Genomic DNA, 27,580 nt, shown 5'->3' on the forward strand with positions numbered 1-27,580 from the left:
TAACAAAAGTTTGAGTTTTATTTGAAGCTTCACTGTCATTGCTGTTCACTGTTATCATAGTATGTTGTGCTTAGGATAAATGTTAAGAATTTTTCTAGGTATAATAGTTAAAATGGTATGTGCTGTAATTTTTCTTGTATTGCAATATATAACTGGAGAAAAGACCATAAAATTATACATTTACAAGTAAAATACAGTAAAATACAGTAAAAACTGTACAAGTGCAGTATAATACTGTAAATACATTTACAGCAAGTTAAATGGTACTGTAAATGTAAACAATACTGTAACAGTATTGTTACTGTAAGTAAATTTACAGTAAGTTACTGGCGAACTGCTGCCAGTAAGCTACTGTAATTTCTACAGGAATTTTTTTACAGCGGACCAGTCCAGGTGTTTCCAGGAGTTATGCGTTCAATTTCTCCTTGTTGAGAGTTTGGTGTCACACATAGATTACACCTGATTATGCATTCTTATTATTTTCCCTGATGAAATGAATAAAACGGGAGTGTGTCCATCTCACACATGTAGAATCCGTCTCGGCAGTCATCTTAACCATAGAATTCCAGCAACAGGAAATAGACAAACTATTTTACATGCAGATTTTTTTCTCTGGTGCTGTTTTGCGGTGTTGGTAAATTCACCACTTAAATTTGAGTTAAAATATATTGTTGTAACTTGCGTTACTGCGAGTAGCTGTGGAGGAAGTCGAACACACCTATAATTTTTGTTGACGAAAGCAACACTAATTGTATGCAGTATATATTTCTGAGATGTGTTAAAAAATATTGTGTTCTCATTATAAAGTTAGTATTAGTAGATATTTAGTGTCACCTAGAAATTAAAAGTTGAAAGGGTGAATTGTCACATCTGTGACTTGTGGTATGAAACCGAACATGTAAGCCACAGTTTGTGTAAGAACATTTGACTCTTAGTTTATTACTTAAGATACAGTTTGTGCAAAGCTTAGTTAGCTTAAGTTACTCAGATGGTGTTTCTAATTATGCTGTTAATCAGAACACTTTTCTCACTTCTTTTAGACAGCTGAAATAAATGTATGTCCTTTTATTCACAGTGGAAGATTCTTCATGTGCCACTAGATGCCACTAAAACCGTGCATTTACAGGCCAAACATGAGTGCTTTTTTTGTACTCCTTTTATTAAAACCCACTTGAATACAATGCAAAAAATACCAAACAAACAAACAAACAAAAACAACAACAACAAAAAACACAATAGCATTCATGCAATGATTTATCAGAATGAAAAAGAATGGCAAATATTTACTTTAATCTTTACATAGAATGTAAGTCATTATGATTAATGCAGAGATTAACATTTTAATTAACATTAACAATGCACAACAATGCGCTTAATGATCATATACATGTAGCAAAAAGCTGAAGATAGATGCAGTTCTTTGGCACTGAACTCTTGTGTAGTCAGACATAAGGCTGATAATAGTGATTTTTCATGATTAACTCACTAGCAAAAGAAAGCAAACCATCAAGATGATCAGAGAGGAAGCCATCTTGGCACCAGAATTGCAACATATGTCCACATATTCACTAAAAAAAAAACAAAAACAAACAAAAAAAAAGAACACCAATTAATAAAAAATAAAAATAAAAAAAAACTGTTAGATTTTTTTTATCATCAGATGCAAAATTTTCCCATTTCTTTGAACTCATCTTGACCCCCATATTGTAGATGCATTTAAAATAGTTTTTTTTTTTTTAATATTTTGAACTGTAAAAAAAATAGCCTTCAGTGAGGTTTTTTTAATGTTTTAATGTAGTAATGTATTTAAAATAGGATACACTGATTGAGGGTATAAGAGAAGTTAAAAGTATATTTACCGTGGAACACATGGTCCCTGTTGGGCACTCGCATCAGGAGTAACGCTGAAGTTTTTCACTGTCAATTCAGGGCAGGGTAGAGAGTCCTTCTGAAGAAGCTCTGAGATGTCTAGATTGGAAAACATTTATATAAATGTTCAGAAAGTGGGACACAACTGAAATATATCATAGCCAACCAAATGAATCCTTGCCATCTATTTATGCTCAGTTTGCTCTTAATACAGAAGTTTATCTTGTTCTCTGAAGTTACTTTACAAAACCTACCTTGCATGCTGAAGAGAAATATGATGTCACCACCTTTGATAAACTCTCTTCTAGTGTGATCTTCTTTCATTACGTAAAACGAATAAATCCAAGTACCCACAAACACAGACTCATTGCCAATGACGACTTGATTTCCACCTTTTCGAGGATTGTCCCAGTAATAACTGACATCTGTTACAACACAATATAGCTTTTAAAAGACATTTAAGAGCTACAGATAACAGCATTGATTTTCAAATAGAAAAAGAATCCAAAAAATAATCAGATTGCATTAAAGGTCTTACTGGAAGAAGCCCAATCAGGGTCAGTGGTGAAGCTTTGCTCAAAGGACATGCGCTTCTGTATGTGTGGGTTCTGGTCAAGCATCTGGAAGGTTATTTGTCTCCATGGACAAGGCCACTGCAACTGGTCATCATATACACCAGATACCAGATGAAAAAATATATAAAGGTTCTTCCTCCACACCCATAATGCAGCCTGAAAGCGATAACCCTCACTGGAGTAATACAATGGACTGTACATCACAGTGCCAAACTCACTGTTGTTCAAAACTTTCTTAAAGTCTCTTATCTGCCATGTGTGGGGACACTCAGTCTCTGAAATATTGATATCATCCAGTGAAAATCCGCCACTGGAGTTTCCAGCGCCTTTACGGGCTTCAAATACAACTTGGAAGGTTTTATTTGCATTTAGTGGCACATGATGCAGCTTCCAGTAATTACCAGGGGGTCCTGTGAAAAATTAAACTGTTAGTAACATTAAAAATGTAAATGAGCATCTTGAAATGCATGCTTATTTGTTTTATAAATTATGTAAAGGACTTAAAAAAGGAATGACCTGTGATTTGATCCATAAGCCTGAGAGTTCCTTTGCTGTCTGTTTCATTCTGGTACTCTCGGATCCAGATTTTGAGCTGGTCAGACTCATGACCACTGTGATAGTAGTAGAACTGCAGGCACTGGACTTTGCAGTCTCTTTTAGGGGTCATTGTCTTGCTCTCCATTCTGGCTGCGTCCCCTTTGTTTTTGCCCTCAGTGCTGAAGTGCATGAAGAAAGACGTCCCTGCAGAAATAAAAACAGGTGTATAGATGTGTGAAACTCGATGGTACAGTGACTGCAACTGTGGCTGAAAGTGAGGCACTTTGGCCATTACAAATATAGTTTATATTCCATCCTAAAGTCTCTTTCAGTAAAAAGCCCATACCATCAAAAAAGAAACTTAACAGATCTCACCATTTTGTTCCTTGCCCAAGTATGTATGGTCAGTCACATTAATGCCACTCACTGACTTCACTCTCTTCCAGCCATAATCAGCAGCAGAACAGACGCTCATCTGACACAGAGATTCATCATTAAAACTACAGTGATCGAGGAAAGAGATGGATGAATCTGTAATGCAAACAAACAAATAAACATGTCTGAGACAAACATTTTTTTTAGCATGTCTTTGTGCACTATATTATTTTGCCTTCTTGGTACAATATATAAGAGATTATGTAATGTTATTGAGTCATTATTGTAAAATTACCATGACAAGTGATACACCACAATTTAAACAAAAAAAAAAAGTTTAGATGTTTTTTTTATGTGGCAATTCATTACAGTCGCCATTCATCGAAGTCTCTTACAAAAGACATAAGTCCTAATGTTGCACAGAATACACATACACACAAAAAAGAACAAAGTGGGAAATACTCACTGCATTTGTACAGTTTGTTGAGTTCAATCACATCATATTCACTCATGTCCAGGCGTGGACCAATCACATCCTGGAACTCAGGTCGCTTGGTAATGATTGTGGATCCATTACCATTGCTGAAGGCATTTTTATCATAATGCATCACAGAGTAGTAGTCATATGGGGTGTCTTGAGTGGTGGTCTGGTTCTCACTGTATTTATTGAAATTGTGCTCATAACCTGAAAATATAGACTAATGGAATTATTGATGTTGTTGATAAGGAATGGCTTATTTACTGACAGTGCTAGCTGAATGGAGGTCAGTATTACTGTAGGGTGCCTTTTGGTGTCCTGTACACAAATAACTCATTTGCCATGATAACTTAACATAAAAATGACTATGAAGGCATGTGTTATATTAGGCTAAGTTTGTATATTCATAACAAAAGCATTACTTGGCTCTTAACATTTTGTGTATGAGGACGCGTGTTATTTATTATGTCCCATGCACTGATCATTAAATTTGAAAGAGTAGAATATAGTCAAATCATACATTTTTAAAATGTTGTTCTCCTATTAATATTTTGTTAAATAAGAGATTACTCAATTTGAGTGTACTGACCATTTGGTAATAAAAACAATATTGTTATTTAGTAAAAAAAGAAGAGTTTGTCCATGTCCCTGGAATGGTTGTTCACTCTGTTGTACCCTGTTTTTTTTTAAAAAAACTTCCCCTTTAGCGACATCTGGACAACATAGTTTTTGTCTCTTCATTGGCGGGAATTTCAATGGCTGAGGTAAGTAAGTTATCAATATGATTGAGAATGTAATTATATATATTATTATTATTTTTTTTAAAGTTGAATAAATGTTTCATTGTCATATCTTGTCATGCTTTGTGTGTTCCCTGTCATGTGCTGGTCCACCCCGTCATCTTGATATTTTAATATTTTAAATAATAATTCAATCATATCTATATAACCCAATGTGTTCAATAGCTAGGTGTGGGGGCAATAACCTGCAAACAATAAACTGCATCCAAATATCACAGTTTTCTCCAAATAAGAAAAAATACACACACAAATTCATACATGTGAGTTTCTTTAAAAATGCATAGTTTACATAAAATCTTTTATGTATTTATAATTTGAAAGCAAACAAATAACCCTGTTTAGAAAAGGAACATTATAACTTTCAGAAATGATCATTTCCATCTTAATATTGCAAGAAAAATTTATTTAACTGTGTATATTCATGACAGGGTGGACATATCTTATGGTTTATGCTTTGAATAATGTGCCATAACTATCTAGAATATATGAATGGAATGATAGAGAAACCTGTAATGATGTTTTCAAAGTTAATGGTCACATAATCATCTCTGTCATATCTTGAGTGCTCATGCAAAAATCCCAGTGCATGGAGAAACACATGCTCAACAATGGCTTTAAATCCACAGCCATTTCCGATGGAAAGAGTCTGACGTCCAGTAAATGCACGACCGATATATGACCAACACCTGGAAACAAACAAACAAACAAAAAAAACATAAAACCCATATATATTGTGTTCTATATTAGTAAATATATTAGTGAATTACTAACTGGAAGCATACTGTACCCGTCACGACTCTCCACAGAGACGTAAGAAATGTCTCCTGCTGCTCTGGGCTTGAAGTCAATACATGATTTCAATCTGAACTGCTCAAAGGCTCTCAAAATGACTCCTTTATAGTTCACACCTATAGCCAATGAAATCATATAGAAGTTAATTTAAATACTAACTTGACTACAGAAAGTGGATTGTAAGTGAAAATTTCTTACTGAGATTCACGCTCAGCTCATAGGGGACGGGAATATTCCACCGATTCCCAAGAATGGCATTTCTTCGATTAGGCTTTAAAGCAGATTGATGTAAGTATCCTGGCAGAACTAGATTTACTGAATTATCCAGTATTGTATTTATACAATTAACAAACAAAACTCACCATCTTGATGTCTCCTTCTCTGAGATTTAACCCTATTACCACAAGAGAGTTCAGTTCACATTACATATGCTTGAATAAAACAGGAGTAAAAATAATGATTTATAAACAACAATAGATATTAGTCATACCTTTGTTTACATCTGGAATGTCCTTCCATTCCTCATTAATGCCTTTAAGACAAATATAATGACAAAAACAAAAGAGGGAATCAGAATTGTGTGCTCTACAAAAATATAATTTTGGTGAAATTGCCTGAAAGTAAAATGATGAAAGGCCAATCACATCATCAGACAGAAATGAGGATCAGTCAAAACAGGATCTTTTACACTACACACATATTAAACATATACAATAACTTTACACCTGATTAATTTCAGCGACTGTACTTACCAACATCTGATAGGGGCTGAAAACATATGAGATATGAGAACAACATTAAGATATTATGAAAATAGATTTAGAAATCAGCAATATATCGCTTTCACAATGACAATATGCAATAACATAAGCTTTCAAACTTACCATAGATGATGCTGGCCAACAAGCCAAACTCAGCAAAAGAAATGTGCATAAATGCATCTTCGCTGAAAAATCATAATGATTAAATTTGATTGTTCTCTTTAAAATTTGCAAGCAAAATATATGGGACATACAGTATAACTAAAACAATAACAACAACAATATATTACATTATATATATTACATTGAAGGTAAACAAAATATGAAATTAAAGGAAATTCTGGAAAATAAAATATGGATGCATACCAGTTTTCTGTCACTAATGCAGCTGAACATCAAACTGTCTGCAAGTCACAAGTGTGAAGATGTTAAATCCTCTCTGTGTTTAGTTCCTGTTGGTTTCTTTTGTATCTAATTAAGTTCTCATTTATTACTATTGTACTGTTACTATTACTATTGTTATTCATTTTTTTTATTAATTAGCCCCACCTGTCTCTGTCCTCATTTGCCATGTGTACTAATTCCCCCAGTCTGACTCAGTTTCCTCCTTTGCCATATGCATTAATCTGACAGATTAATGTCTGACAGAATGTCACACAGTCTGACAGAAGAAATATAGCAGGACTATAGTTCTGTGCTTCCACATACTGAGTTCCCAGAACATTTATATTTGCATACAGTCCAAATAATAAAGGTGTTCTGAAGAGCCATTACGGAAATTAACCATGGTTTTATTATAGTAACCATGTTTTTTTTTTTTTTTTGTCATATTGATTACCATTTGTAAAACCACAGTTTCACCAGAAATACCATGGTTAAACTATGGTTAGAATACCAAAACCATGGTTAATTTATAGTTACCATGGTTTAAGCATTTTATTTGTGGTAAAACCATGGTTAATTTTTGCAAAGGAGGTTTCCACATTTTTTTGGTTTCACCTTCACCTTCATCTTTTGAGAATGTTCTAAAGTACCTGTTTGTGCAAAGGAAAGGTTTGATGGTCCACTCAAATAATGGCAGCATGAGTGTGAATACTCATTTAACACGAAGACTTGGATTGAAGTGTATAAATTTAAAAGAAGCATTGTGATCCATATGCTGTCAGTTAGCCCATGTGGAAAAATGAAATATTTCGGTCAAAAACATACCTACCTATGACACACAAAGCCTAAGAAACACACATACTACTTCACTGCCTAGAAAACATCAGTGAGAAACAACATTCGAAACGTTGCTAAAACCTCTGTTAATCAGAAATCAGTGGAAAGGTGGAAAAACCTCACAGTCTAAAAAACTTGAGTATAAACCCAGTATGCAACAAATCATTGTGCACTATCAATTACAGTAAATGTGCAAGAAAAAAATAACCTTCTGAAATTTGTCTCTGAGTAGGATCAGGCCACACAACCTCATTTACATGACAATAAATCAGGGGTGTCAAACTCAATTCCTGAAGGGCCACAGAGTTTTGTTTCGACCCTACTCCAACACACAAACCATGCAGTTTTCAAATAAGCCTGAAAGACCTGATTAGCTGAGTCAGGTGTGTTTAATTAGGGTCGGAGCTAAACTCTGTAGGGCTATGACCCTACAGGAACTGACACCACTGAGCTAGATTAAGGACTCCATCTGGGGTTCAACCAGGCTGTACCTTTTTTCAGCTGACGTTTTAGCTTGTCTTATATAGCCCTTTTGTCTGAAAAGTTATCCACCTTTCTTTTCAACTCAGAAGTAAGCCTATGGGTGAGACTTCTGGTTCATTATCCACTATAGGGAAATGTGCAGTAAACGGTAAAACTGTTTGCACTACAAACCAGTGTGTTCATAATTAAGGTAATACAATAAAATAATAGGGTAAGACACACCAATTTGCGATATCAAGCTGTAAAATGCGCTGTTTTGTACAGCTAAAAATAACTGGATGAGACCAGCTGCCAGACCTATAAATTCGCTAACGGTTATGCCTGCATTTATGGGAAGAAAAAGTTGGATAGGAACTATGGAACCAGATTAAGTAAACTCAGGAATTAACTTAGGAGGCAAAGTTCATGTTGCTCATTTCTGTTTCTATTGCATCTGAAGAGATAGATTCATAAAAATAAAAAGATTTTACAACATAAGGAAACAACACTGTATCATCATAGGCAACACTTTAGAATACAGTTCTGTCATTAGTGAATAACTACACAGGAACAAATGACTGATGCACTATTAACATTCTAGTAACTACTATTGACTAACAAGAAATTCTGATTTATGAGTCAGTAAGTCATAGTGCTCAGTTGAAAGTAGTAGTTCACTATTAGCTAATCAGTAACTCTCTAGTAATGGCTGAAATCATTGTAAGCTATTGAGGTTTATGTAAGGTTTTGGATAGTAATGACTCAAGTGTTACTACATCCTTCTAAAGGAATTACTAATTATTTGGGTCCCTATTCTAAAGTGAAGATCATGGTAACCCACTAGTAATGACTCAAGTGTTACCAAAGCCATTGGAAGTATGACTATCCAAAACCTTACAAAAACCTCAGTAGTTTTTAATGACTATACTATAATGACTATAATGTCAAATGACATTTGTAATTGTAATGTACTGGGAAGCCAGAATGCGCATTCATCAACAGAAACATACATTGGCCAAACCCTGTTTGTTTTACGTGTTATTTATAACAAACCATATTACAGATGCGTTGTCAGATTTAAGTTGATCCGCGAACCTAGTGCGTGCCAAACCTCGCCTGTTTGCCTGTCGACAGCAACAAAGTGTATCATCAGCCTCAAAGTTTAAACAGCGTTATATGCTGTTTATACTTCCAGATGAGTGTATCGTATGTTTGTTCACTAGATGCCACTAGATGCCAGCATAATCTTGCATTTGCAGGCCAAACTTGAGTAGACTCTTTTTTTTTTAAATAATGTTTTTATTCCCTTACATTCTCATTAAAACACACTTGAATACAATGCAAAAAAGTATAAAATTTAGATTATCAGACTGAAAAAAGACACACAGATATGAAAAAAATATATCCTTAACATTTACAGAGAAAGGTAAATCAATATGATTAATGCTAAAATTAACATTTTAATTAACATTAACAACACACATTTAATGATCATACTTATGTACCAGAAAGGTGAAGACAGATGCAGTTCTTTGGCACTGAATTCTTGTGTAGTCAGATATATAGGGCTGATAATAGTGATTTCTCATGATTAACTCAATAGCAAAACAAAGCAAACCACCAAGGTGATTAGAGAGGAAGCCGTCTTGGCACTGGAATTGCAAAGTAGTACAAATGTGAAAATAAACATTTTTAATACAATAGAATTCACTTCACTAACTCACTGAATCAATCAGAGACAGACTTGAACACATTTGGGGATATCCTCAGTTTTTGTAAAACCATTTGATAATTAAAGCAAATATGGATTGTAACTGAAAAACATCCATCATCATTAAATGCCAAATTTCCAGATTTCTCTGAACTCCTCTTGACCATCATTTTGTAGTAGAATTTAAAATAGGTTGTTTACTATTTAGAATTGTAAAACATTGCTCTTTAGTAATATATTCAAAATAAGTTGAACATTTGTGTGTTTTAAATGAGGGTACAAGAGAGGTTAAAATAATATTTACCTTGAAGCATTTTGTAAAGACTCCTTCTGAAGAAGTCCTGAGATATCTGAATTGGTAAACAACATTTATATAAACATTCTCAGAAAGTTGAACACAACAGAAATATATCATAGCAGCCCAAATGTCATCCTTGTCATCATTATATTTATGCTCAGTTTGCTCTTAATACAGAAGTTTATATTGTTCTCTGAGGTTACTTCACAAAACCTACCTTGCATGCTGAAGAGAAATATGATGTCACCACCCTTGATAAACTCTCTTCTAGTGAGATCTTCTTTCATTACGGAATATTCATAGCCCCCAAAAATACCCACATATACAGTCTCATTGCCAATGACAGCTTTAGTGCCAGTATTTCGAGGATTGTCCCACTGTTTTCTTCCATCTGTTACAACAAAATATGGCTTTTAGACCCTTCAACCCTACATTTAATAACCTTAACCTTTAGTTAATTAAAAGGCTGCATGTAAACATATTATGAGAGAAAAATAATCACATTCCCACCGGAAGAAACCAAAGTAGGGTCAGTTGTGAAGCTTTTCTCAGAGGACATGCGCTTCTGTATGTGTGGATTCTGGTCAAACATCTGGAAGGTTATTTGTCTCCATGGACAAGGCCACTGCAACTGGTCATCATATGCACCAGATATCAGACGAACATATATTGAAAAGTAAGTCTGATACACCCTTAAGCCAGCCTGAAATCGATAACCATCACTGGAGTAATACAATGGACTGTACATCACAGTGTTAGACACACTGTTGTCCAGAATCTTCTTAAAATCTCTTATCTGCCATGTGTGGGGACACTTAGTCTCTGAAATATTGATATCATCCAGTGAAAATCCTCCACTGCAGTTTCCAGCTCCTTTACGGGCTTCAAATACAACTTTGAAGGTTTTATTTGCATTCAGTGGCACATGATGCAGCTTCCAGTAATTACCAGGGGGTCCTGCAAGAAATTAAACTTTAAGTAACTTTAAACATTTAAATGAGCATCTTGAAATACAGGCTTATATTCTTTATAATTTGTAAAGGACTTAAAGGCTTACTCCACCCCAAAATGAAAATGACTTACCCCCATGTCGTTCCAAACCTGTAAAAGCTTTGTTTATCTTGAAGCACAAATTAAGATATTTTTGATGCATTCTGACAGCTCTCTGACCCTCCCATAGACAGCAATGTAATAAACACGATCAACATCCAGAAATGTAGCAAGGCTACAGCAAGGCTGTAGTTTACAAAGCTACAAATATACTTTTTGTACGCAAAGAAAACAAAAATAATGGCTTTACTCATCAATTCGTCTCCTCTACAATTACCCTATAGCACCATTTTGGAGCGTATCTGCTGAACGCAAACCGCATACCCTGTTCTGTTCTGTTTTCGGTCAAATCAAAACGTAAGCGTTATTTTTAACAAAGAAATTACAATTTTATTTAATAACAACATTTTTATTTTGAGGTGGAGTAATCCTTAAAAAAACCTGACCTGTGATCTGATCCATAATTCTGAGAGTTCCTCTGCTGTCTGTTTCATTCTGGTACTCTCGGATCCAGATGTTGAGCTGATCAGACTCATGACCACTGTGATAGTAGTAGAACTGCAGGCACTGGACTTTGCAGTCTCTTTTAGGGGTCATTGTCTTGCTCTCCATTCTGGCTGTGTACCCCTCGTTTCTCCCTTTAGTGCTGAAGTGCATGAAGAAAGACGTCCCTGCAGACATTAAAACAGGTGTACAGATGTGTGAAACTGGATACAGTGACTGCACCTATGGTATACAGTTTATCTTCCATCCTAAAGTCTCTTTCTGTGAAAAAGCACATATTATCAAAAAAGGAACTTAACATTCACAGAATGACTGTAACAGATCTCACTATTTTGTTCTTTGCCCAAGTATGTGTGGTCAGTCACATTAATGCCACTCACTGACTTCACTTTCTGCCAGCCATAATCAGCAGCAGAATAGTTGCTCATCTGACACAGAGATTCATCATCAAAACTACAGTGATCAAGGAAAGAGATGGATGAATCTGTAATGCAAACAAACAAACATGTTTGATGCAAACTGTATCTAGAATTCACATAAAAAAGGTAAAACCATAAAAGGCACAAATGAAAACAGTAGGAAATACTGCATTTATAGAGTTTGTTGAGTTCAATCACATCATATTCACTCATGTCCAAGCGTTGACCAATCACATCTTGGAACTCAGGACGCTTGGTAATGATTGTGGATCCATTACCATTGCTGAAGGCATTTTTATGATAATGCATCACAGAAGAGAAGTCATATGGGGTGTCTTGGGTGGTGGTCTGGTTCACACTGTATTTATTGAAATTGTGCTCATGCATGACCTGAAAATAAAGACTGATTGAATTATTGATGTGGTTGTTTTTAGGGAATGGCTTATTTACTTTAGTTAAATGGACACTTCAGAATCAGGGTCAGTAAAGCTAATTAATCAAATTACTACTTTGGAATGTTCCCTAAAAACATTTAAAATTAAGAAAAATAACCTGTAATGATGTTTTCAAAGTGAATGGTCACATAATCATCTCTGTCATATCTTGACTGCTCATGCCAAAATCCCAGTGCATGGAGAAACTCATGCTCAACAATGGCTTTAAATCCACAGCCATTTCCAATGGAAAGAGTCTGAGCTCCAGGAGATGTGCGACCGACATATGACCAACACCTGAAAAACAAGTGAGAGAACGCATTCACACATGAACAGGTAGGTGAATAACATAATGTTATCAACACAACAGTCAAATTAAATAGTCTACATGTTAGAACAACAAAAATGTCATAAATCTGTGAAACAACACAAATGGAGGTATTATGTTAACAACCAAGGCAATTAAAATTCTTGTTTTATCAAAATCATCAATTGTTTAAAGGGGTCATTGGATGCTAGGTTCACTTTTACATGCTGTTTTAACATTAATGTGTGTTGGCAGTGTATGTACAAATCTACCCTATAATGATAAAAATCCATGCAGTGGTTTTTAATTAATCTGTAAAAATAATATCCCCTTTTTCAAATCGAGCCATTCTCAGATGCCTGTCGTTGTTGCATCACCGACAGAGGCTGCACCCACCATAACTGATTGACATGAGCGTCTTACCTCAGATCAGTTGTACCATCCATGTTTTGATGCCGGAGCAGGGATGTAAGTTAGACAAGAATTGAGCGATAGAGGTGTTGTGTTGCTGGATGTAATAATGAACATAGTGGTCATCATTTACTCCCACATCTGAGCTGCTGAAGATGCAGTGGATTACGTTTGTTTGCGAAGGGAATGCGTCTCCCGATCTACATATATCCCTCTATGTTCACGCGAATCATTCATGATCCAGCTTCACGTACAGCAGAAGTGAGTATAAGGGTTTTTTATGAATCTTTGTGATCGCCTTTCCTAATAACGTGCTAGTTTGCAAGTTTAGTGGTTAAACACGGCTAAATGCGGCTAAAGTAAACAGGCTCGTCTTTCCACAGAGAAAAGAGATGGGTGGGGCGGGCAGAGCTCATTTGCATTTAAAGCAGCCTCCACCAGAATGGGATGATTTTTGCAGGGCTGATTTTGACAAGGTACAAAGGGTGTTGTTTTACACTACCATTGAGAATTTTTAACCAAAGTATATTATAGACTTTTCATTAAGACCCTAAAGAATCATATCAACAAAATGGGCATCCGATGACCCCTTTAAAATAGCGACTCTTTTCCTGGATAATGCTCTGCACAGCTCTGTTCTTTTCAACAATGTTCTGAACAAGCAAACAAACAAGCTAAAATACAATGTACAATTAATTTTATACAATTATTATTTATATTATTTTATTAAAAAACTATATCAGTCTATATTTGGTTCACTAACTGGAAGCATACTGTACCCTTCACGACTCTCCACAGAGATGTAAGAAATGTCTCCTGCTGCTCTGGGCTTAAAGTCAATACATGTTTTCAGTCTGAACTGCTCAAAGGCTCTCAAAATAACTCCTTTATAGTTCACACCTATGGAAAACATACAAAGTTAATTTAAATACTAACTTAAAAGTTGATTTAACTGTAAGTGAAGATTTCTTACTGAGATTCACATTCAGCTCATAGGGGACGGGAATATTCCACCGATTCCCAAGAATGGCGCTCCTTTGATTAGGCTTTAAAACAGATTGTTTTAAGTATCCTGACAGATCCAGATCTACTGAATTATCCAGTATTGTATTTATACAATGAACAACAAACAGAACTCACCATCATGATGTCTCCTTCTCTGAGATTTAAACCTAAAACCACAAGACTGTTCAATTCACAATATATATACTTGAATAAAAATAATGATTTCTAGACAAAAACAGATAGAAGTTGCCTTACAAGCATCTTTGAGCTCCTTAAAAAATGTTTTTACCTTTGTTTATATCTGGAATGTCCTTCCATTCTCCATCAATGCCTTTAAGGAAAATATAATAAAGAAAAGATAGAAAGGGGGAATCAGAACTGAGTACACTACTGTAAAAAAGAAAAAGAAAAATTGTTTCAACGTAAAAAAAAACGTGTTCGTGCTGCATTTAAATTTTAAGTTTAGTCAACATACACAGTTTTGCCACCAAGAATATTTACTTTGTTCAAACTCTTGTGTCAATGTTGTGACATGTTTGATTTCAATTTATCCATGGTTAGTATCATCTGTAGAGCTTGCAAATGAAGCTGGGAGAAATAGTAAGAAGCTTAAGTAACAGTACATCTGTGTATGTATTTTATTATAGAAATATGTCGCCTTGTAACAAATATGGATGCAAAATGGCTAAAAATAAAAAATTAACTCACAGCCATGATATCTTGCAAGTACAGACTGTTTTTTATTCATAATTAGCACCAAGCAAAAATATCATTCTTGTTCACATTAATAAAACTGATTAAAGATATCTAATCACCATTAAACAAAAGAAAAAAAAAAAGAAGTATTGCGTGCTTCTTCTTTGCGTTGTTTCTGTGGTGGCTCATTGATTCTGTGTTCTGCTGGCAGAATGTCTCAAAACATACTCTGAGCTGACTAAACTGAGGTTTGGGAACCCGCATAGTTTGTGCGAGTTTTAGTGTTAATCAGCTGAGTTCAGCATGTGAGTTAACCTTGTTTTATGGAATACACCCCTGGTATCTGGTGCATTTGATGACCAGTTGCAGTGGCCTTGTCCATGCAGTCAAATAACTTCCAGATGCTTGACCAGAATCACCACTTGCCCTGCTTTGGCTTCTACCAATCAGAATCTGATTATTTGTATGTCACGTAATGTGTTGATATGTAGCATTTTACTTCTTACTTGGAAGAGCCTTTCAACAGCCATATTTAGTTGTAACAGATGGCAGGTATTGGTATAGTTATTGAAATAATATAGCATGTACAGTATAATGAAAAGAACAGGGGGTCCTTGATTGATTCATACTTTATTATTGTTAGATTTAAGACATATTACATTTCAAATTAGTAGCAAAGCTATTAAAAAAAGTTACATTAAAAAAAGCTACATAAAAAAGTTTTTATGTGTACCCGGGTGATCTGTACGAGTGGCTGGAATTAGAGTTAATAACCTGACTGAAGCTACATGTACAATCAATAACCTGTGTCCAAAGTTTGAAAAATGCTCTCTTCCGAAGATGAATTCCAATGTAGGAATTCCAGTTCCTGTTTACTGAGATGCCTGTGTTGGATTGATTTTTGAGATCAGCATCGATGAGTACTGCCCTGCCTTTGATATCCCACAATCCTGTTTGTTTGGTTTTGTGACATTTGAAATAAAAAATAAAAATGGTGTCTGACAGTTGTGGTTGGTGGTCAGTTTATAAATGTAGATTTTTGTAGATCATTAGACCATTATGCTACCTTAGAAGTCTGTCTGAAATCAGTTTTGGGAGGTACCTTTGTGCACAAACACTGCCTGTTAAGGTTGCTCTGTTAATCAGTTGCTTTCGTATATACAATGGTTTGAATGCACACTTTCGAGCCAACCAGAATCAGAATTCTTATTGCGAGGTTCTTCTAAATGCAAGCTAGGTGCCATTGGAAAATAAAGGCATGGTGGTATTTCACAAATGCAGATAAGCTTAGCTAGTTAAATAACATATCAAATAGCAAAAGTCTGCTTTCATCGCATCTGAAACATATTTCACTTTAAGCAAATTACAAAACCTACGAGGAAACGGCACTAAGTCATCATGATGTTTGAACAAAAATAGGAAAATGTATGGCATTGTCAATGCAAATGCACTGTATTACATTAACAAAATAAAATAATGATATATTCAGCGTACATAAATGGATTTTATATATATATATATATATATGCATTTTAAACCTTAAATTAAAATCCTAAATTTAAGAGTCTTAGTTTGTTACTTCTACTTTCAATAAGTGCAATTATTATTCATACACATTATTTTGTAGTATCCCGCAGGTACAAAGTAGGACCAAACTAATTTTGTAATTTGTTAAATATCCCAGATACTATACCAAAGCACAGGTGGCTGACAACACATATATAAAGTAATTATTCAAAAATCAGTCTAAAGCCTATTCACATCAAGAATGTTAACTATAATACTAAAGATAACCATACATTTCAAAATTTGAAATTTTATTTAGTTATACACCACAACTAACAATATGGAAACTCAAAGTGAGATTCCCACTCCATCCACACCAATCTAGCAGTTTCCTCAACTGTCATAATGCTGTTGAACATTTGCATACATGTGAAATATACAGCGTGTAGACATTAATCCCGCTGGTAAAAGGCCATCAACTCATCAGGCAATCATCATCAACAGATCAATATATTTTGTATGTTTTAGGGTAGTGTGGGGGAAAATGGCCCCTTTAAGGACTGTGTAATTTTAAAGTTAAAGTTAAATGTGTCCAGAAGAGCTATCATAGTTTTAGTGACAATGACATAAATTATAAATCAAGTATGAAAAATGTTGAGAGTAACATGTTCATGTTATTACATTTTTAACAAAAATGAACTTTGTACCAATGGTAGGGTGATCACACATGCCATTTTCCAGGGACACATTCTGGCCAGGATTTCAATGTTGTGCAGATCGCTCTCGAATTGCTCTCACAGTACTTTGATGTCATACAATGATCAGTCTGCGCAACGCAAACAGCCAAAACCTGGTTATTTTAGGCAACATGCAAATCCTGGCTAGAACGTGTCCCTGAAAAATGGCACGTATGGCAGCCTAATCAAGGCGCCAGTCTGACACAGCAATTTCTAGTTAGAATACATTTGATGAAAAAACAAAGGATTTGATGTTCAGAACAGAGTACACTGTAAAAGAAGGACAGTGAATTTAACGGTAAAATCCTCTACTATATACGGTGAAAAACTGTATTGGACATTAGATGTAATTTCATGTTTTTCTTGTTTAAGTAACTGTTTCTTCTTATTTTTTTCTTATCAGTTTTGTACATTAGAGTTGTATGTTACATCTAAGGTTGTTTAATGTTTATTGAATTATTTCAGTTTCATGTATATTACCATGATGATGTTTAGAGTTTGCATGTACAACACTGTACACATTCTATACATATGTTAGTATTTATAAGTTGCTTTTCATGGCCTTTGGTTCATCATGTGACTTTTTCATCACCACCTGCTTTTAGTGGTTATCAGTATATTACAAAAGTACCAAACAGATTTCAGTACTTAAATATTTTGGTTATCATTACATCAGTTAATGAAATCACGGTATTTAAATGTAAATTTAAAGGGGTCATCGGATGCTAAGTTCACTTTTACATGTTGTTTGAACATTAATGTGTGTTGGCAGTGTATGTACAAATCTACCCTATAATGATAAAAATCAATGCAGTGGTTTTTAATTAATCTGTAAAAATAACATCCCCTTTTTCAAATCGAGCCATTCTCAGATGCCTGTTGGTGTGGCAAGTGTTATATAATAGCTTTCATAGACATAGAAAATATTGTTTAGAGCAAGTTATTTATTTCTCATTGGCTCAAGCTATAAAACATAGATGTGAATCATTACCCTATTTTTTTTATTTTTTTTTATTTAGGTGAATGAAAACATTTTTACACAATCTACATCAGTTGTTTTACTTTTCCAGTTTGTTAAACTAGACAATTAAGAAAAAAGCAAACAAATAAAGGAACATTTATGCAATTTTCTGTTTTATTTTAATTCAATTCCAAACTAACATATAACAGTCCATCTCAGAATCACAACAAATGGAATAAAACTATGGTTTTCACAAAATTGGCAGTACTGAATTTTAGGTGCTAACTCACCTTTTCTGAGGTTGAGCATTACCTGCTGAATAAAATATAAATTCCTTTTCATACACTTAGTCCAGGTGCAGGGCATAAATCAGTCTGAAAACAATGGACACAGAAGGCCAGAGATTGGTCAGTTCATCCATTACAAAATTTTCTTCCAAGATGATTTCCACTCTAGATGGGTTGAGCTGTGGACTTTCTTGATCAATGCTGAGGATTCTTACTGGAGTCTGTCTTGTCAGCTGCATCCTAACAGAGCAAGAAACAGATTGACAAAGACATTATCAAGTCAGTTAAATAATGCTGTTGTCATGTGCTGCATTCACACCATGTTCTACTTGGACCAGGAAGTGTGCATTTCTATGGCAACACTATCAACGCCTAAATTCATCTGCAGCAGTCAGATAAAGTGGTCATGTGGTATAATTAGTAGCTCTCAGAAAATTCCCAGTTTACAGATGATAATTATGAGTTCTAAAAGGACACTTTTTCCCAAGTTGGAATCCTGTAATTATGGCAATTACAGCATGGGATGAATGCACTTATACATACCTGGTTTACTGTAAAACGACCTGAATTATCATCTGGGTGGTGTCAGGCTTGTCATTTACAACTTTTCTGTGAAGAGCAAACGTTTGTAAAAGAGCAAGTTAATCTTTATATGTGCATCTGACTTAAGGGTTTACATTTAATTGTGCAGTGTGCTAGTCAATAAAGTGATCATCCTCAGAGTCAGAACAGGGGGCTGTCTCATAAAATACGCTAAGAAAAGCAGGGATTAAAGTCCAAAACCTGACTTGAAATAACCTAACAAATCAATTGGGACTAAAGTGGTTTCATAAAGTGCTGTAGTGTTTTCAGTGCTATAATGCTCTAAATAGCAATTTTAGAATAGTAATTTTTTTTAATGGCCTACTAATAACCATAAAGGCACAGCTGTTATAGAAAGAGAAAGTCTGCAGGGCTAGAAACTGCTGATCAACTGAATGCACAAGTAGCAACAATGTTAAAATGTTTTCATATATCGGAAAAAAAAAATGTCATTACATTTTGGGCACAATACATTAAATGCAGTCGGTTGTAGCCTATATTTTTATTTATTTGATTTATTTAAGTTGCATTTTTTTGCATGCTTTTATTTTTGGACTGGTAATAAAGTCATAACTGTATGTGAGAGAGTCAGTGGTAATATCAATGCGTTCTTATTCGTCAGTGTTATAGGAGCTTACCTTAGCCTGACAGTTAGCCTTCTCCGGACCCTTTTCTGTGAAACGGGGGTATAATGATTAAATAGCTGTGCTCTCTTATCACAGTTATGAGGATCATACTTACACGTCCAAAGCATCTCTTCAATTTCTTCTTCCCCTCAAAACAAGACAGTCAGCCTAGATAGAACAGAGGTATATTCATCTCTTTTTGTGTTTATACCGTTAAATGTACTCTTTCAAACAATAGCCATGTCTGAAAATACGTGGTAAATTATTGCACTCACCATATTAGCTCCACCATTATCTCTCCTCCGCTGAAATCGCGGTTGTGGTATGAGTAAAACTAATTTACAGTCCTCACAAACAACTTAAAGTGAAAAAGAAATAGGAATAGGCGAAAAAAACACTTCTTACTCGCTGGTCCGGCGTTCAAGCCCGGTTGTGTCCGCTGCAGGCGAATGAGAAAACCAACTAACGTTAGCTAACGGATGAGCTATGTCCCATCATTTAAACAAACAACAATTTCTGCAGAGCATAAACAGTTTTTCTTGGGAAAGAAAGAGCCATACATGAATTAATAATTTTAATTTAAGTTAATCAACTTAACCTTGATATTTTACATTCGTCAAAACAAAAATGTCTTAGCTGAGCTCTTAATTAAAATTATTTATATTTAACAATGTTTTGAACTAAAATTATATTATTTGAAAAATAAACTGAATTGAAAGATAAATTATTAATTGGATGAGGTACTGCTTGAAAAACTCTTTTTTTCAGTGTACTTCTGAGTCCATGAGGCTATATTTAACACTGCAGCATGATGGTTTCTTATGCAATGCCATCTGAGGGCTTAAAGTTCACACACATTCACCTGAGGTGTCCTGCCTTGCCCCACACAAACTGGGATTTCTCTGGATTCCCTGAATCTTTTCACAGTATTATGCATGGTAGTTGGTAAAAGACTTAAATTCTTTGTGATTTTGCATTGAGAAATGTGATTTTTCATTTGTTTGACAATTCTGTCATGAAATTTGGCACAAAGTGATGAGTCAGACTTGATGCCTGCGCCTATTATCAATTTACCTTGCTCACAGATATATATATATATATATAGATATAATCTAGTACTCTGATAACCCAAAACATATGATTTAGTGAGTCATGATGGCGTTAAGACCAGGCACTTTTATTGTAGTGAGCAAACAGCGAATATCTTCAAGTGATGATATTTGAAAACAGCGAAGTGCTGAGTCAACATAAATCATATCTTTTAGGGACATGGAAAAATCTTGCATAATAAGTCTCAAATTGCTAACTTTTATTTCCCACAGAAGAAAAAAGATCATACAGGTTTGAGAGAGCGCTTCTATTATGGGTCATTCAGCGTGATTACGCCTGTCCCGCCTTCTATCCTGCAAATTAATCCGTTACCACGGAAAGTAGGGGTGCTGCAGCACCCCCTGGCTTGTAACCAAAGAAAAAAGTGGGGGTGCGATGTTATTCAATTATTTTTTTTAGACAAGTACTATTTTTTTTACTGTACTCGCACTACATTTTTAAAAATTTAATGGTACTTTTAGTACATATATATATTTTCAGTATACTGTAGACACATGCCTTCATTGATTGTATCAAGCTGTGTCTGAATTGTGTCTTGTGGCATTAAACCAATCACAGCTTGACACAAAACTTAAGCCACATTTAGTGTAAATGGTTTCTTTTTCAGCTCCCAAATGGTGCTTTGTTAGTCATCTAAAGACATCTAAAATAAATGTCTATGTCCTTTGTTCATAGTGGAAGCTCCATAATGTCCCACTTTATGGCACTAAAATCTTGCAGACCAAACCAAACCAGACCAATTAAATTAATTTCTTTTAATAATCATTTTAACATTTCAAGGTTACATTAGTATTTTAAAACCAATAGCATACATGCAGTGTTTTATCACAAAAAAAAAAAAAAAAAAAAAAAAAACAAAAAAAATCAGATATGGTAAATATTTACTTTAACCTCTCATACATTTATGAATGAGCAATAAATTGATAAGTACTGTGATTAACACCAAGATTAACATTGATTGTAGGTAAATGAGTATAAATGTAATCTGTGCAGATCCTTTAATTTAACAATACACATTTAATGCTCATATACATATAGGAAAAAAAAAACTGATAAAAGATGCAGTCTTGTGTAGTCTGACATAGGGCTGAAAAAAATGATTTCTCATGATTAACTCAATAGCAAAAGAAAGCAAACCACCAAGATGATCAGAGAGGAAGCTGTCTTGGTACTGGAATTGCAAAATATGTCCACACATTCACTAAAAAAAGAAGTACAAATGTAAAAATAAACAATATTAATGCAATAGGGAAAAAAAATCATATATTTTCATAATGTACATCATGTAATGTGCATGTAGTAAATCATTTTACAAACAAATGACTCTTTTGAGACAGTCCTATTAATTAATCATTTGAAAATACCAGTTACTGTTTTGCCAAGACACAAATCCTTCACTAATTCAACTCACTGAATCTATCAGAGACAGACTTGAACAAATTTGGGAATATCCTCATTTTCTGTAAAATCATTTCATGAATAAAGCAAATATAAATTGAAAAACATCCATATGAATCACTATCAAATTAAACTTGGGAGCTGGAATCATACTGAATTGGGAAATGTGTATCAGTACCCAGCCCTATTTACAGTTCTGATGTGAAACACCTGTTCATCATATCATCATACTGGTATTTTTGTTGCATATCAATGTTCTGTTATGTCAAATAACAAATAATGAATTTATTTAAAATAATGTTTTATTGAAATGTATCCTTCATGTTTTTAATATGAGATAACTATTTAAAAAAGCAGTAAGGTACCTGAAGCTGTGTTATAATATAAATATTCTCCAGTGTGTGTTGCGCACTTTACCCATGACTATATTCACAACATGTTATTAACAACCTTTCACAACTGTTTGGTCACATATTGAGAGTAATACAGTAATTAAGCTGTTATGAACCTTATAAAAAATTAGGACTATGAGACTATGTCTTACTTCTTAGTAGTTCCTGGTGTAGTTGGAGTATTTGTTGTAGTTCTTGTTGTTGTTCTTGTTGTTGTTGTTGTTGTTGTTGTAGAGGTCATCTGAGGTGTAGGAAAAACTCTAGTGAACAAAACAAACAAAAAAAGCTCTTAGATTTTTATCACACATCACATGCAAAATTCTCAATTTTCACCTCTTTATCACCGTTTTAAATTTCAAATTGTTTTTCAAATAATTAGAACTAGAATTAGAACACTGCCCTTCAGCTATTATTATTATTATTATTTACAATAGAGGTTAAAAGGACATTTACCTTGGAGCACATGGAGCACTTGCATCAGAAGTAACATTAAAGTTCTTCACTGTAACTTTAGGGCAGGGCAGAGAGTGATTCTGATGAAGCCCTGAGATATCTGGATTTGTAAACAACATTTATATAAATGTTCAGAAAGTAGAATACAACTGAATGACTAAATTAATTCTTGTCATCCATTTATTCTCTGAAGTTACTTCACAAAACCTACCTTGCATAGTGAAGAAAATTATGATGTCACCACCCTTGATAAACTCTCTTCTAGTGAGATCATCTTTCATTATGGCATATTTATAGCCCCAAAAAATACCCACATATACAGTCTCATTGCCAATGACGACACGAGTTCCAGTATTTTGAGGATTGTCCCAGTAATTACTGCCATCTGTTACAACAAAATATGTCTTTTAGGCCTTTTAAAGCTACATCATAACCTTGATCTTGAGTTAACTAAAAGGCTGCATGTAAACATGTGAGAGAAAAATAATCAGATTCTCACAGGAAGAAACCAATGTAGGGTCAGTTGTGAAGCTTTTCTCAGAGGACATGCACTTCTGTATGTGTGGATTCTGGTCAAACATCTGGAAGGTTATTTGTCTCCATGGACAAGGCCACTGCAACTGGTCATCATATGCACCAGATACCAGACGAACATATATCGAAAGGTAATTTTGATACACAATTAAGCCAGCCTGAAAGCCATAACCATCACTGGAGTAATACAACGGACTGTATATCCAAGTGCCAAACTCAGTGTTGTTCAAAACCTTCTCAAAGTCTCTTATCTGCCATGTGTGGGGACACTCAGTCTCTGAAATATTGATATCATCCAGTGAAAATCCTCCACTGGAGTTTCCAGCTCCTTTACGGGCTTCAAATACAACTTGGAAGGTTTTATTTGCATTCAGTGGCACATGATGCAGCTTCCAGTAATTACCAGGGGGTCCTGCAAGAAATTAAACTGTCAGTAACACAAAAAATTTAAATGAGCATCATGAATTACAGGCTTATATGTTTTATAATATGTAAAGGAACGTTAAAAAAACAACAACAAAAAAAAAACAAAAAAAAAACACTGACCTGTGATCTGATCCATAAGTGTGAGAGTTCCTCTGCTGTCTGTTTCATTCTGGTACTCTCGGATCCAGATGTTGAGCTGGTCAGACTCATGACCACTGTGATAGTAGTAGAACTGCAGGCACTGGACTTTGCAGTCTCTTTTAGGGGTCATTGTCTTGCTCTCCATTCTGGCTGTGCCCCCCTCATTTCTGCCCTCAGTGCTGAAGTGCATGAAGAAAGACGTCCCTGCAGAAATTAAAACAAGGGTAGGGGGGAATAGTTTATCTTTTATTCTAAAGTATCTTTTTCTGAAAAAGTACACACTGTAAAAACAGACACTTCTTATTTACAGACTAACTGTAACAGATCTCACCATTTTGTTCTTTGCCCAAGTATGTGTGGTCAGTCACATTGATGCCACTCACTGACGTCACTCTCTTCCAGCCATAATCAGCAGCAGAACAGACGCTCATCTGACACAGAGATTCATCATCAAAACTACAGTGATCAAGGAAAGAGACGGACAAATCTGTAATGCAAACAGACAAACATGTTTGAAGCAAAATTCAATTCATTACAATTTGTATGCATAACATGTTTTCTCTTCTTCTCTTATCTGATACATATGCGCCCCAAATGGAAACTTTGTGGGAAATACTCACTGCATTTATAGAGTTTGTTGAGTTCAATCACATCATATTCACTCATGTCCAGCTGTTGACCAATCACATCTTGGAACTCAGGACGCTTGGTAATGATTGTGGATCCATTACCGTTGCTGAAGGCATTTTTATCATAATGCATCACAGAATAGTAGTCATATGGGGTGTCTTGGGTGGTGGACACATTCTCACTGTATTTATTGAAATTGTGCTTATACCCTGAAAATAAAGATGGATGGAATTATTAAAGATGGATTAATAAAGATAATTAATAAAGATTAATAATTAATAAAGATAATTAATAAAGATGGATTAATAAAGATAATTAATAAAGATGGATGGAATTAAGATGGAATTATTGATGTGTGTGTTCATAAGGAATGGCTTATTTATGTGCTGATATTTAAATGGACACTCCAGTTAGTATGTTTGTATATATTGTTAAGCAATCAAAGGATTGTTTACTTTTTCCCCCTAAAAGTCAACTGAAGTTTAAAACAAAATAATAACACTAGTTAAAAATATACAGGGCAACCTGGAATGACGTTTTCATAGTTAATGGTCACATAATCATCTCTGTCATATCTTGACTGCTCATGCCAAAATCCCAGTGCATGGAGAAACTCATGCTCAACAATGGCTTTAAATCCACAGCCATCTCCAATGGAAAGAGTCTGAGCTCCAGGAGATGTGCGACCGACATATGACCAACACCTGAAAAACAAGTGAGATGAGCACATTCACATAATACAGTTACATATGGATTTTAAATGATATTTTTCACAAAAAAGTAACCAAAAGCTGTCAAAAACACATTATATGCACTAGTGAACAAACAACGTTGATTGTAAATGTATTCTTCTCTTTTATACTTTATTGTCTGTCAATGAAAAATTAATAACTGTCTAAATATCATACCTTGCAAAAGCCTTTACAAGAAAGTCAAATGTGCCCTGTCTTTTGACTTGGAGTTTATTCATACATACATTCAGTACAGTATACTTTTGGCTATATACTGTATATTACTATATGTTACTAATATTGTTTATTACTAACTGGAACCATACTGTACCCGTCACGACTCTCCACAGAGATGTAAGAAATGTCTTCTGCTGCTCTGGGTTCAAAGTCAATACATGATTTCAGTTTGAACTGCTCAAAGGCTCTTAAAATGACTCCTTTATAGTTCAAGCCTATAACGACAATCAAAAACAACAAACAAAAACATAATTAAAAAAAAAAAAGTTCATTCAAATTTGATTTGTTAAACTGCAAGTGAGAAATCCATGTTTTTTCTTACTGAGATTCACACTCAGTTCATAGGGGATGGTAATATTCCACCGGTACTGATTCCCAAGAATGGCGCTCCTTTGCTCAGGCTTTAAAGCAGATTTATTTTAAGTATCATAACAGAAATAGATCTACTGAATTATCCAGTATTGTATTTATACACCGAATAACAAACAGAACTCACCATCATGATGTCTCCTTCTCTGAGATTTAAACCTAAAACCACAAGACTGTTCAGTTCACAGTACAAAATATAATTTAATAATCAAAAATATTGGTTTCTAACCAAAAATAGATATATGTTGCCTTACTGCTTACATAAACATACCTAAGCTCTTCAGATAAAATATTGGTTTTACCTCTGTTTATATCTGGAATGCCCTTCCATTCTCCATTAATGCCTTTCGAGGAAAATTAATAAAGAAAATATAAAGACAGAGAGGTGAGAAACAACAACAAAAACAGAATAAATAGTGCTATTAAAACTTAACTCTGAAACAACCAGAAAGGAAAATGATAAAAGAGCATTACTTCTGACAGTGATCAAACAGTGATCACATTTAAACATACAATAACTTTACTCAAGTGAAAATCTATGACTTTGTTGTACTTACCAACTATATCAGGTGGGGGCTGAGAACACAAGATAAGAAAAGTAATCAGACATTAGGAAAAACAGATTTAAAAATCAACAGCCGTATATTACCTTTACAGTGTATTATAACAAACTCTTTCAAATATCACACTTACCACAGGCGATGCAAAACAAAGAGCCAAACCCGAGCTCAGCAGAAGAAAAGCACATAAATGCATTTTCACTGAAAAATCGTAATGATCACATTTGAGGATGTTTTGATCACTTGAATTAAATTTGCAAACAAAATGTATATGTATTATGTATTCCTATTATATACCTAAAAGGAAAGTATTTAATAATCTTGAAATACTACTATCCCAAGTATATTTAAGACCATTAAAATATGTGATTAAAAACTGTAGAACAAAAGGGGCATACATACCAGTTCTCAAACAGTCTTGATCACACAGTTTGGCAGGTAAATACCAAGTCAGAATACCTTGCAGTTTGACCAGTCATTTAAATATGCACATAGTAAAGTTCTGTACTTCCTTATACTGACCTCCCATATAAAAACAATGGTGTGCACGCACATATGCACACACCCACTGCTTATTCATACTCACAGAACAAAATTTGTCAAAGATTAACCTGTAACATTTTTTAAATACATTTTTTAATATTAACTTGATTAATAAAGTTTCCCATCTTTACCATACTTTGATTTTATTTTAGTTATCATATTTTTGTATCGTCTGTCTGTTGTTGGTGGTTTTTGTCATGTGCCCCCCCCAGTCTTGTAAGCCTTCATGTTTGCCATATTTTGTAATCAAGGATGATACACTGCTCAATGTTCCACATGCCAGATCATTGATTTACTGGCAAATCATGCTCATAGTTCATGTTAATGTTTTGTTTTATGTCATGTATTTAGTTCATTGTTAATGTTTATGTTTTTGGATCATCACCATTGTAAAATTAAAACAGCACCTGGGTTCTCTACACCTTCGTTCTTCAGGCCAGCTACATTAAAGATTAAACACCCGTCATTGGACCCAGTGGTTACCTTGTTCAGCTCCGTCAGGAGTTTGCTCTCTAGAGAACTTTATGGACAGTTATTTTAAGCTCTATTATTTGACTGACTTTAATGATGTGGCACAAAGTTTTTTTTTGTTTGTTTGTTTATTTTTTCTGTCATGTCTCATGCCTTTAATGAGCCAATTTACTCACAGTTG

At 34.5% G+C, this 27,580-nt stretch overlaps 3 protein-coding genes across 3 annotated transcripts; all 3 read right to left on the reverse strand.

Moving 5' to 3' along the window:
- Nucleotides 1-1,353: 1,353 nt before the first annotated feature.
- Nucleotides 1,354-6,609, reverse strand: LOC127161026 (meprin A subunit beta-like). The gene is made up of 15 exons (XM_051103671.1): nucleotides 6,554-6,609; nucleotides 6,311-6,372; nucleotides 6,179-6,194; nucleotides 5,917-5,958; nucleotides 5,789-5,820; nucleotides 5,625-5,697; nucleotides 5,422-5,542; nucleotides 5,142-5,320; nucleotides 3,823-4,041; nucleotides 3,357-3,512; nucleotides 2,961-3,185; nucleotides 2,408-2,854; nucleotides 2,124-2,294; nucleotides 1,860-1,968; nucleotides 1,354-1,568 (listed from the first exon to the last, which is right to left on the reverse strand). The coding sequence occupies exons 2-15, from the start codon at nucleotides 6,365-6,367 to the stop codon at nucleotides 1,478-1,480; spliced, it is 1,938 nt and encodes a 645-aa protein (XP_050959628.1). The 5' UTR covers nucleotides 6,368-6,372; nucleotides 6,554-6,609; the 3' UTR covers nucleotides 1,354-1,477.
- A 2,744-nt stretch (nucleotides 6,610-9,353) lies between these two features.
- Nucleotides 9,354-14,335, reverse strand: LOC127161028 (meprin A subunit beta-like). The gene is made up of 12 exons (XM_051103675.1): nucleotides 14,299-14,335; nucleotides 14,145-14,176; nucleotides 13,978-14,050; nucleotides 13,784-13,904; nucleotides 12,405-12,583; nucleotides 12,020-12,238; nucleotides 11,762-11,917; nucleotides 11,376-11,636; nucleotides 10,390-10,836; nucleotides 10,097-10,270; nucleotides 9,886-9,931; nucleotides 9,354-9,522 (listed from the first exon to the last, which is right to left on the reverse strand). The coding sequence occupies exons 2-12, from the start codon at nucleotides 14,148-14,150 to the stop codon at nucleotides 9,462-9,464; spliced, it is 1,743 nt and encodes a 580-aa protein (XP_050959632.1). The 5' UTR covers nucleotides 14,151-14,176; nucleotides 14,299-14,335; the 3' UTR covers nucleotides 9,354-9,461.
- Nucleotides 14,336-21,393: 7,058 nt separating this feature from the next.
- Nucleotides 21,394-26,890, reverse strand: LOC127161025 (meprin A subunit beta-like). Its single transcript, XM_051103670.1, has 16 exons — nucleotides 26,788-26,890; nucleotides 26,519-26,586; nucleotides 26,383-26,401; nucleotides 26,128-26,169; nucleotides 25,953-25,984; nucleotides 25,779-25,857; nucleotides 25,551-25,671; nucleotides 25,014-25,192; nucleotides 24,479-24,697; nucleotides 24,190-24,345; nucleotides 23,838-24,062; nucleotides 23,257-23,703; nucleotides 22,969-23,142; nucleotides 22,758-22,857; nucleotides 22,457-22,564; nucleotides 21,394-21,715 (listed from the first exon to the last, which is right to left on the reverse strand). The coding sequence occupies exons 2-16, from the start codon at nucleotides 26,579-26,581 to the stop codon at nucleotides 21,625-21,627; spliced, it is 2,055 nt and encodes a 684-aa protein (XP_050959627.1). The 5' UTR covers nucleotides 26,582-26,586; nucleotides 26,788-26,890; the 3' UTR covers nucleotides 21,394-21,624.
- Nucleotides 26,891-27,580: the final 690 nt, after the last annotated feature.

Source organism: Labeo rohita, unplaced genomic scaffold (assembly GCF_022985175.1).
Source record: "Labeo rohita strain BAU-BD-2019 unplaced genomic scaffold, IGBB_LRoh.1.0 scaffold_529, whole genome shotgun sequence".
Lineage (NCBI taxonomy): Eukaryota > Metazoa > Chordata > Actinopteri > Cypriniformes > Cyprinidae > Labeo > Labeo rohita.

What these genes read in the sequence shown, in the direction of transcription:
- LOC127161026 (XM_051103671.1), bottom strand. Translation starts at nt 6,367, where the DNA reads ATGCATTTATGCACATTTCTTTTGCTGAGTTTGGCTTGTTGGCCAGCA. An exon ending in CAACAAACTGTACAAATGCA is followed by an intron (nt 3,513 to 3,822) that starts GTGAGTATTTCC and finishes TTTGCATTACAG; the next exon opens with ATTCATCCATCTCTTTCCTC. An exon ending in GCTTATGGATCAAATCACAG is followed by an intron (nt 2,855 to 2,960) that starts GTCATTCCTTTT and finishes AATTTTTCACAG; the next exon opens with GACCCCCTGGTAATTACTGG.
- LOC127161028 (XM_051103675.1), bottom strand. An exon ending in TGAGCTGAATGTGAATCTCA is followed by an intron (nt 13,905 to 13,977) that starts GTAAGAAATCTT and finishes TGTTTTCCATAG; the next exon opens with GTGTGAACTATAAAGGAGTT. An exon ending in AATTATGGATCAGATCACAG is followed by an intron (nt 10,837 to 11,375) that starts GTCAGGTTTTTT and finishes AATTTCTTGCAG; the next exon opens with GACCCCCTGGTAATTACTGG.
- LOC127161025 (XM_051103670.1), bottom strand. Translation starts at nt 26,581, where the DNA reads ATGCATTTATGTGCTTTTCTTCTGCTGAGCTCGGGTTTGGCTCTTTGT. An exon ending in AATTTTCTTCACTATGCAAG is followed by an intron (nt 22,858 to 22,968) that starts GTAGGTTTTGTG and finishes TTACAAATCCAG; the next exon opens with ATATCTCAGGGCTTCATCAG. An exon ending in AGTGCTCCATGTGCTCCAAG is followed by an intron (nt 22,565 to 22,757) that starts GTAAATGTCCTT and finishes TTTGTTCACTAG; the next exon opens with AGTTTTTCCTACACCTCAGA.